Source organism: Colobus angolensis, unplaced genomic scaffold, assembly GCF_000951035.1.
Source record: "Colobus angolensis palliatus isolate OR3802 unplaced genomic scaffold, Cang.pa_1.0 Scaffold204, whole genome shotgun sequence".
Classification (NCBI taxonomy): Eukaryota; Metazoa; Chordata; class Mammalia; order Primates; family Cercopithecidae; genus Colobus; species Colobus angolensis.
In genome coordinates, this window is record NW_012115200.1 from 4,553,939 (window position 1) to 4,564,786 (window position 10,848).

At 56.2% G+C, this 10,848-nt stretch overlaps 1 protein-coding gene across 2 annotated transcripts in view; it reads right to left on the bottom strand.

Moving 5' to 3' along the window:
* Positions 1-10,848, bottom strand: part of TUBGCP2 (tubulin, gamma complex associated protein 2) — a 22,238-nt gene that overhangs the window by 8,760 nt on the left and 2,630 nt on the right. The window contains exons 3-11 of one of the 2 annotated variants that reach the window (XM_011941977.1): positions 10,419-10,595; positions 8,781-8,940; positions 8,204-8,287; positions 4,574-4,781; positions 4,094-4,293; positions 3,556-3,745; positions 2,108-2,253; positions 1,190-1,370; positions 624-804 (exon numbers count right to left, since the gene is read on the bottom strand). In XM_011941977.1, coding sequence (XP_011797367.1) covers positions 624-804; positions 1,190-1,370; positions 2,108-2,253; positions 3,556-3,745; positions 4,094-4,293; positions 4,574-4,781; positions 8,204-8,287; positions 8,781-8,940; positions 10,419-10,595 — 1,527 coding nt within the window. The remainder of the gene's footprint in view (positions 1-623; positions 805-1,189; positions 1,371-2,107; positions 2,254-3,555; positions 3,746-4,093; positions 4,294-4,573; positions 4,782-8,203; positions 8,288-8,780; positions 8,941-10,418; positions 10,596-10,848) is intronic. The other variant, XM_011941978.1, reaches the window with a different exon arrangement.

The following is a 10,848-nucleotide window of genomic DNA, read 5'->3' on the forward strand; positions in this document are numbered from 1 at the left end:
GGAGAATGGCGTAAACTCGGGAGGCAGAGCTTGCAGTGAGCTGAGATCCGGTCACTGCAGTCCAGCCTGGGCAACAGAGCGAGACTTCGTCTCAAAAGAAAAAAAAAAAACTAGCCAGGCATGGTGGTGCACACCTGTAATCCCAGCTATTCGTGGGGCTGAAGCAGGAGCATTGCTTGAGCCCGGGAGGCGGAGGTTACAGTGAACTGAGATCGCGCCACTGCACTCCAGCCTGGGTGACAAGAGCGAAACTCTGTCTCAAAAACAACAACAACAACAACAACAACAGAAAGACAAAAACAAAAAGAACACCACTCCTGAAACCCTTTCAAAAAACAGGTGGAGGGACAGGTCCACACTCATTCCACAAGGCCAGCACAACCTGACACCCAGGCTGACAAGGGCACTGCAGGAAAACCTGAGACCTGCGCCCCACGTGAGCACAGGTGCAAAGACCCCCGATCCCAGCAAGCCAGCCCCCACAGCTGAGAGCGAAGGAAACAGACCCTGAGGCTGCCTCACCTGGGCAGGGAGTGGGGGACAGGGCTGGCCACTGCTGCGCTCTCCTCCCAGCCCCACCAAGGCCCCTGCCTAAGGCGGCAGCCCCCGGCACCCCCGCCCACCTTGAGGTCGTCCTTGTAGGGGTCAGTGTTGGCCGTGCTCATGCGCAGGGCCAGCTCCAGCAGTGCCTCCAGGCGGGGGGGCGTGATGTCCTCCACCGGCTTCCGGAGCTCCTCCTCCGCGAGGTCCATGAAGTGCACGAAGAAGTCGCCCTGGTCCATGAGGAAGTAGCGCTTGATGGACCTGCACCAGGGAGCAGGCGTGAGCATGTCCCACCCACAGGTGCCCGCCACCACCATCATGCTAAAACACACTACAATGGGCTAAGCGCTTGGCTCTCAGCCAGGGGCTGTGCGACCACCATGTGGGCTGTGGCAGGAAGAGCCGAGAAGGGGCTGGTGGGCCCTGGGCAAGGAAGGGAGCTGGGGCCCCTGGACAAGGTGACTCGGGGCCTACACCACCGACTGTGCGTGCCAGGTCCTTGAGCTAGAGACCATCTGGCAGTGCCCACTTTCAAAAAGCCAAGGCAGAGCTGCCAGAAGAAACCCAGCGATCTCAGCCCCACGTCCCACAGGCTCCGGTTTCGGAGGGAGGCGAGCGTCCGCACAGGGACAGAGCACGGAGTCACCTGAGGTGTGCCACCAGTTCCTTCTCCTCCATCAGGAAGTCCAGCAGCACCTTGCTGGCATAGTTAAATGCCTTCTCGATCTGCTCCACGTATGCCCGCTCTTTTAACGTGTAGATGATCTCTTTAGCCACCGGGCAGGTGACATCATGGCCACACTCTCTGACCACATTTAGATATTTTCCTGAAAATGGATAGAAATCAAAAATTTTATTCTCCACATGGTCGATCTCAGGCCCTAGCTGTCTTCGTCTACACAGGAGGCAGTGGACTGGAAACTGGGCTGCATGAGGCGGCTCCACACTCTTGCTCCTTCCTGGTAAATCACTGTCAGCTGCTACAGACTGAGCAGGTGGCGTCAAGGCTTTGCCGTGGCTCTGCACATCTGGAATTTTCTAACCAAGGGCACAGAAATCATTTCGAAAAGGCATTATGAGAACCAGATGGCTAACCGCTTCCCAACCCTTTCGTGACGGCCCTGATGTGCCAAGTCCAACCCCACACCACTGCCCCGGGTCTCGGTCAGGAGCTAACCTGTGTGGTCAGAGATTGAAAACACTGCCGGCCAGCAGGCGTGTGTCTTTGACGGTTTTTCCTGTCATGCTAATGGAGTTTTAGAAATCAGAAATGAGAAACAGGGAAGGCACCCATGAGACAGCCTCCTAGGGTCAGGGACAAAACAAAGTCCTGGCGATGGAAACCTGATGAAACCTGGCAACAGAGACCATCTCACGGCCTAACTCAGCACTGCAGCCCAGCTCACGGGCTGGTCCTGACCTCGGCCCCGCATTCACGGACACCGGGCTCAGGACGCCCACAGGGGGAGGCGCAGGCTCTTAGGGGAGGGCCTGGGCTGCAGGAGACTCTCTAGGCATAGCTGTGCTGCGGCCCCGGGCCAGGTCCCCACCGTGTGCACTGCACCTGTGCTGAGGATCTTGTCCGCCACCTTCTGCAGGAAGGAAGGGATCTGCTGCTGGACGATGGTGTACCGCTGGTCCCAGTACTTGTCATTGTAATCCTCCTGGATCCTCTCCTTCCGCAGCTCATGCTCCTCGACCATAAACTCACTAAAACCACAGGGAGTGCTTCGGTCACAGGCAAAGCAAGGGGGCCTGTGAGGCACACGACACACTTCTCCAGGCCGGCAGCGCGGAGGGACCTCAACGGAGGCCAGCACACTTCCAAGTAATGTTCCACAAGGGCCAAGCCTAACCTACCAGTTATTTCTCAACTGTGGGCTAAAATAAACCTAGGGGCCGAGCGCGGTGGCTCACACCTGTAACCCCAGCACTCTTGGAGGCTGTGGTGGGCGGATCACGAAGTCAAGAGATCAAGACCATCCTGGCCAACACAGCGAAACCCCGTCTCTACCAAAATACAAAAAATCAGCCGGGCGAGGTGGTATGCGCCTGTAGTTCCAGCGACTTGGGAGGTTGAGGCAGGGGAATCACTTGAACTTGGGAGGTGGAGGTTGCAGTGAGCCGAGATCACGCTACCGCACTCCAGCCTGGCAACAGAGTGAGACTGTCTCAAAAGAAAAAAAAAAAAAAAGAAAGAAAAGAAAACCAAACAAACCCACAAACCTCACTCTGGAACGGAGTATTTAACCTGGGCTCAGGGAGAATGCAGGGTCCACGGAGCTAAGTGGGAAACTGATTTGTCTTTATCTGCACCTGCCTCTTTTTGGAATTTAGCATGTCCTTCCATGATGAACCCAGGCAACAAAATGATGCTTGTGTAGGGTGTGTGGGGCCAACACTGACAGAAACCAGACATCTCCACGTTGTCATCTGAACAACCTCAAACATATCTGCTTCACGTTGGAAGGTGCTTTCTTTAAAGGTGCCCATTATACCAGATTTTACTTGGTCCATTAGGGAAGACGTAGTATGTCCACATCACAGATGTATCTTCTGAAAATATTCCAACAATGGTATGTCGACATAATAGACATTACTACAATTCTTTGGGAACTAACATATGTTTATGCATTTAAATATATCTCACTGAAGAGAAGCCGACAGACCCCACTAGATGAGGAAATCCATGCACCAAAGAGGCTGAAGGACCTAGCTGGAGGCAATTTAATGTCCTGTACACAAAAGAGTAAGGCCATAAGCAGCTGGGCCATTCCTGTCCTGGGCCGCAAGGGCAGCAGCAAGTGGACGCCTGTCTGGTGTGTGCTTTCCTGAGACCACAAGCAAAGCAAGGCCAGAGCTCCCCGGAGAGGGCAGCACGCGTCCTCCGTGTCCTGGGAGCCCTACCTGTACTGGAGAGAGCAGCACGCGTCCTCCGTGTCCCATGTCCCGGGGAGCCCTACCTGTACAGGAGAGGGTAGCACGCGTCCTCCGTGTCCCCGGGAGCCATACCTGTACGGGTCATGGATGATGCCCCTGTAGATCCACTTCTCCAGAACCTCAAAGTAGGGAGCGCTGGCCGCCTTGGTCAGGTACAGGCAGAGTTCCTGAGCCTGGCTGTCCCCTGTGTAGCTGAAGCTCCTGTCATGGAGCAGGCTCAGTGTGGATCCCCCAAGACACTCGCCTTTGTCCACCGAGGTGGCTGTGGGGAGAAAGGAAGGCTCACTGCCGAGAAGGAAGTGCACGCCCAGCCTACCAACAACACTGCTGGGGGCCCCTCATGCTTCTCCAACCTTCTTACTGGGACGGTGCTGCTGCTTCTTTGGGACACATATGAACTGTCAGGTTGTCGTTGCTGATTTAAGCTGACCAGTAAGAGCTTCCAGGGCTTTCTTCTTGCAAGTTAATAACACATGGAGCAACAGGGGCTTTGGCCACATGCCCCTGCCCTGGGCAGCTGCTCCACAGCCCCTGCAGTCTCTCCTCACACCGGGTGCTGTGTTGAGACACCTGCCACCCACTGCCCCATGCCCCCCGGGCGGGCACGCACCGAGGGAGGCCAGGATGTCCATGGTGCGCATGGCCGGCTGGATGTAGAACCAGAGCTTCTGCAGCGAAAGGAGGCCCTGCCTGTGCAGCTGCTCCAGCTGTGACACCAGAATCAGGTGCTCCTTCACCAGGGTGCGCATGGCGGCCGCCAGGGCGTGGTTCACCTGCCCGTACTCGAAGGAAGACTTCTCTTCAATGAACCTATGAGAAGAGCTGTCAGACTTCCTCAAAAAGGCAAGCTGCAGGCACATACAACGTCCGATATTCTAAGTCTCATCCCAAACAGGAAGCAGATGACTCACTGGAACCCCACATCCCAGAGGGGAACTCTTGCCCCCAGGAGGAGATGAGTCAGGACCCTGGACGGTGACTCACAGACCCTCCAAAACTGAGTCTGGCACTGTCCCCATGGTCATCAGGACGGGACCCAACCCCTCCCCCACAACAGCGCACGCCCCCAGCGACCGCACCCGGTGCCCACCTGGTCACCGTGGAGTAGCTGGCAGCCACCGGGAGGATCCTGTTCACCAGCTCCCTGATGGACAGGTCCAGGTTGGGGTCCACGAGGAAGGTCCGGCTCTGCCTCCCAGCCAGGGGCTGAGCAGTGACGTACCTCCCGTCCACGCCCACCAGCACGTACAGCAGGTCCTCCACCACGGCTGACTCCTGCGAGGCCAGGGGCAGCGTGCCTGCAGGCACAGACAGCGCTGTGGCTCTGCAGCCCCCACTCCCACGCCCCCACAGCCACGTGCCTCCTCCGTGGGTCAGCCTCACTCTTGCTCATCTTCTCTGTTTATGGGTACAAAAGGTCAGCCACTGCACTTGGCTTTGACGGACCCCACTGGGGAGCCACAGGCTGAGTTCCGGCCACCACAGGACACGGCCGGCCCGGGAGGCGCGGGGGCTCCTGTCTCAAGGTCTCCCCACACTGGGCTCTGCAATGCTCAGTAATGGCTGACATTTGAAAAGATGAAGTTAGGAGCTGAAAAGGCAACTCCAGCAGAAGCTGCACTTTCAACATTCGTAAGTACAACTTGGTAAGTCTGGGTTACTCTGGGACAAAACACCTTGTCTTCAAAAAGCTCTCATTTATACGTTAAGAAACTGGTAATTTCTACTCACACAGCATGAGACGGCTGCAGGACACAGCTAAGTCTCCTCATGAGGACAGCCACGGCCGCCACCCACCAAACCCCTCACGTCCCAGGACCAAGTTCTCAGTCCACAGCCTCAGGCGGGCCCTGCCTGGGGGGCTGGGAGGAGCGCCAGAGGAAAGCACGATGTTGAAACTGTCCCCATGTGGGCCTGACGGGGCCCCGTGCCAGCCAGACCAGGCCCTAGTAGCTCAGGAAGGCTCCATACAACACGCTTTCAGTTTACAAAATCACTGTCGGCCTCACACGTCTGCTGGGAAGTGTCCTGTGACTGCAGGCCTCAAGACTCTGAGCGCAGCTGCAATCCGTCACCAACGCAAGCCCTTTGGCGAAAGCCTCAATCACGATGCAGATCCACATTGTCCTTTTTTTTTTCCTTTCTGAGACAAATCTCGCTCTGTCACCCAGGCTGGAGTGCAGTGGTGCAATCTCAGTTCACTGCAGCCTTGAGCACCCAGGCTCAAGCGATCCTGCCTCTTCAGCCTCCCTCAGAGGTAGGACCACAGGTGCATGCTACCATTCCCGGCTAATTTTTAAATTTTTTGTAGAGGTGGGGTCTGGTCGTGTTGCCCAGGCTGGCAGATCTACACTTTTCAACTTCGAGTTCCATTTCTTTCTATTACTCCAGTGGCTTTCTCAGGATGACCAATAAAACCGAGACCCCAAGGTCTGCCATTCCTAAAGCAGTAGGTGTGGCTTGGCATTTGGAGAACAGCAAGTGCATCTCCCAGGAACTGCCTCTGACTCTGCACCACTTACTTTCCACCATGTTGGCCTCATTCACCCACAGCCACGAAGCCTCGGCCAATGCCTGTGTGGGGAGAAGCCTCACGGTGAGGTGGGGGTGCAGTGGGGTGGGGGTTAGTGTGGACCTGGCCTGGCTGCCTGACTGTGGAGGGACCTCAAGGCCGGGCACGGCGGCTCACACCTGTAATCCCATCACTTTAGGAGGCCAAGGTGGACAGATCGCTTGACTCCAGGAGTTCAAACCAGCCTGGGCAACATGACAAATTCCCGTCTCTACTAAAAATACAGAAATTAGCTGCCTGTGATGGTACGCGCCTGCAGTCCCAGCTACTCGGGAGGCTGAGGTGGGACAATCACCTGAGCTTGGGAGGTCGAGGCTGCAGTGAGCTGAGATCGCGCCACTGCACTCCAGCCAAGGCAACGAAGTGAGACCCTGTCTCAAGAAAAAAAGAAGTCAGTTGCTTCACCTCCCCAATATTCAACATCCTCGGTGTCATCTCAACACCTGCGTCGTCATCTGCGAATCACCACGTCCAAACGACCACTGACCACGTGGCTCCTCCGTGCTGGTGTGGGGAAAAGGCAGGACACAGGTAGGCAAACAGCTTCGAACGCCGCACAGCAGTGACGAGAGGGAGGGCACTGCCGCGGCGGCGCTGGCCAGGTGGACGCCCACACTGTGGAGAGGCACGGCGGGAACATGGAGGGCTGGCAGCCGCCTCGTGCTTACAAGGTCCTGATGCTTTCCAAGGCACGTGTCCTCATCACACACCGCTCCAGGGGTGTTTTCCAGAGGACGCTGGCCCCAAGTCATGCAAGGTCCCGTGGTGTGGCACTGGTCAAATCGCGGGGTGAGGGCTGGACAGGCCCCTGCGCGAACACCACGGTGAGCTCCATTCTCAAGTCTGCACAGGCGGCACAAGGGTGCGGGGACGGTGCGGACAAAGGGAGGCGAGGCAGGCTTGATGCCAGTGGCACCCCTGGGACCCTGGGAGGGAGGTGGGGCGAGGCCGCCCCTTTCCTAGGGTGCTGAGTGTGCTGAGGGCACCCGCACCCTGACCTGAGAGCCGGCTGCAAGGTTCACAGCCGAGTCCCACACACTTGCTTCCAATCACCGCCATGCTCAGAGCTGCCCGTGGCGCCCAGCATTATTGGACACAGCCCCTTCCCTGGATGGGGAAACATAGGGGGAAGCCCGAACACCCCCTCAGTGCTTCCTGCTCCAGAAAGCTGGCTCTGCTGTGCTCCACTGCGGGGATCCCGGGCACCAGGGTCCCGCGCTTCCTTCTCTGAAGCCTCCCTGGGCATCATCAGGAGCTCTCAGATGCCCACTGCTGCCCCGGCCGCCCCCTAAATACCCGCTAAGGGAGTGGCTCTCTCTCCCTAAGTCTTCACAGTTGGATTATTACTGAAAACACACTGCACAAAGCAGACTGTTTTCTTTTTTTTGAAACAGGGTCTTACTCTGTTGCCCAGGCTGGAGTGCAGTGGCACGATCACAGCTCACTGCAGCCTCGACCTCCCAGGCTCAAGTGATCTCCCACCTCAGCTTCCTGAGGAGCTGGGACTACAGGTGCATGCCACCACACTCGGCTAATTTTTATACTTTTTGTAGAGACTAGTCTCGTCATGTTGCCCAGGCTGGTCTCGAATTCCTGGACTCAGGTGATCCACCCACCTCACCCTCCCTAAGCGCTGGGATTACAGGTGTGAGCCACCACGCCCGGCCAAAGTAGACTGTTTTCTACATTTTTCATTAACTTACAGCAGAGTTCTGTTTGCTTGGGAATGAGGAAAACAGGTGGATTTCATGTCACCGTTCTCCAGGATTTCTGGCAAAGGCAAGGGTTGGCCTCTCGATGCCTACACCGCAGAGCTGCACGAGCAGTGGGAAAGCAGACCGCGTTCCACGCTGCCTCTCGAGTTTGGACTAATGGGGAGAGGCAAGACAAGCAGGTATCTCTGTCCTTAAGTTTGTGAAATCTCATTTTTCAATCTAAAAATGTACTTGACTGGGTGTGGTGGCTCACGCCTGCAATCCCACACTTTGGGAGGCCAAGGCGGGCAGATCACCAGAGGTCAGGAGTTCGAGACCAGTCTGGCCAACATGGCAAAACCCCACCTCTACTAAAAATACAAAAATTAGCCGGGCGTGGTGGCACCTGCAGTCCCAGCTACTCAGGAGGCTGAGGCAGGAGAATTGCTTGAACCTGGGAGGTGGAGGTTGCAGTGAGCCGACATCGCGCCACTGCACTCCAGCCTGGGCGACAGAGTGAGATTCCATCTCAAAAGAATTAAAAATAGATAAAAATGTACCCATGAATTGTGACAGATGAACACATCCCGGGTCCCCAGCAACGTGCCTTGAAATGACTGCGTGGTCTCACTTGCATCTTGTTTACACGAGCACTACTCTAAGAGGCCTCTGAGAACAGAATCTACGGGAGTGATGAATCGCTATTCAGAAGTAAGTGCTGCACACAATTCTGCTGCCTGCAGGTCTGCACCAGGGCACCAGGATGCCAGCAGGGGAGGGGCCTGCTGTAGGCTGTCCCACAGCTCCGGCAGGAGGGATGGGAGAAGAACCCTCAAGGACCCAGGCGAGCCACTCTCCGCTGCCACCCTGGGACGGGAATATGGAGGCAGCGGCCAGCCAGCATCGAGCCTCACAACCTGAGGAAGGGCAGCCCAGGGGAGGGCTGGGCCTGCAGAGTGTCCTGCCCAGGGGCCAGAAATAAACCCGTCACATACCTATCGGCAGAGCCCGGAAATAAACCCATCACGTACCTATTGGCAGAGTGGTGTCTGTGCTGATGCCAGCACCAATCAGGAAATCCCCGATCAGGGCAGGTCTCTCATACACCCACGCTGGGAAGACGGGGAGGTGCTGGCCTGAATTTTTTTTGTTCTGCTTGTCTCGAAGTATCTTTCTTTTAAGTTCCAGAGACTAGCAAGGACATTTTTAAAAACCAAACCAGAAAGATACACTTTAGTGCAAACACTCAAGACACCTGTAGAAACTAACATCTACAGCAAAGATGAGTAGTCAATTTAACACCTACAAAGAGTCAACCACACAGAAATGAAATGCACCTCGATATCCCTGCCACACGTGAGGGGCTGGGGAGAACGGGGCAGATGGGGAGCCCTAGCCCCTCCTCTCAGGAGTCCGGGTCCAGCAAGGGCCCCCCTGGGAAACCATGGGCACCAGCAGTGGGAACCACAGGAGAGGGGGCACTTTGGCACAGAGCCATTGTTTCAGAGGAGGGTGTCCCAGGAACAAGCTGAATTGCTTCTTCCTGCCAGTGACTAGGTCTGAACGCCACTTGCTGGGTGAAGACAGGCATTAGCAACAGACTTGCATCCTTACCCTGCTGGAGAACGGCCCCAGCGCGACAGGCTGGCTCCTGACATGTGGTCAGAGCGCCTGCCCTCCTGTGCCAGTGGCTGCCGGAAGCTGACGGGGTCGGCCAGGGCTGGCCCAGCTTTCAGAAGCACTGACTCCCACTCAGGGCTGGTCAGGCACAGGGGCAAGTGCAAACTGTCTCTGCATGTGGCAGTACGACCCAGTCTCCTTATGTGCCACATGGGGAGAGCGGTGCCAGGGCTGAGGGAGACGTGAACAGAGGCCTAGCACCATGTCCAGCACAGAACGTGCCTAGCAAAACCCGGCCAGGCCCTCGGGAGCCACTGTATCCGACACGCACCCACAAGGCCAGGACGCCTCAGGAACACAGCTCCTGAGGGAGTTTTAAGGTCACAAAGGCAGGAACGTGGCAGTTCCAAGGAGACAGACTGGGAGATGACTTACATCAAAAGACCAGGGTAGGCCATAAAACCAAAACTAAGAACAAGTAGCAAATACAGAAGGAATAAAAAAGATTACAACAATCTGAAAGCAATCCCTCAAAACTGTCAAAAATTAGAGGAGGGAAATGGGGAGTCAGGATTGGGTAGGCTCAGAGTCATGTGGCCACCTGGCAGCACAATTCCCACGTGGGTCAGAACCTTGTTGCTATTGATTCTTGTGGTTCAGAATTCTTGCTTTCTTAAAAAAATATAAACATATAGAGCTAGATCATGATCAAGCGTTAAGCCTTGACCTCTCTAAATCGGGATTCATTTTTAACAAATGACAGAGAGACATGCCCTTCCAGCAGGGGTCCGGCACAGCACTGAGTGTGGGCACCTGTGGACAGCCACAGATGCAGTACCTGCTGCAGTGCAGAGCCTGTGGACAGCCACGGACGCGGTACCTGCTGCAGTATGGAGCCCGTGGATGGCCATGCATGCAGTACCTGCTGCAGCGTGGGTGCCTGGGGACAGCCACAGACACAGTATGTGCTGCAGCATGGAGCCTGTGGACTGCCACGGAGGCAGTACCTGCTGTAGCGTGGAGCCTGTGGACAGCCATGCACATAGTACCTGCTGTAGCGTGGAGCCTGTGGCCACACTGCCAAGCTGCTTCCTCAGCTCCTCAAGCTCCTGCATGGAGATCTTGGAGGCTGCAGCAGGGACGCTGACGCTGGTGGTACTGCTGCCCGCAGCAGCGGCTGCAAGCTCAGCTCTTTCTTTGGCATTCTGTTGTAAGTACAGCAGAGTCTGAAAACATGTAAAACTGTGTTCACACTGGGCCAGCACCTCTTTGGCCACAGTGGGAGAGTATGGGCGACACCACCAGCACGGCCCCCCACCCTGACAGGCACCCCTGTTAATAGCAAAACGACGCATGCAACAGGCAGGAGCTGAGCGCGACACACGCGGGAGCTCAAAGTGCCCCAGAGGCTGCTTCTCATGTTTACACCCATCATGGGGGAAGCTCAAAGTGCCCCAGAGGCTGCTTCTCATGTTTACA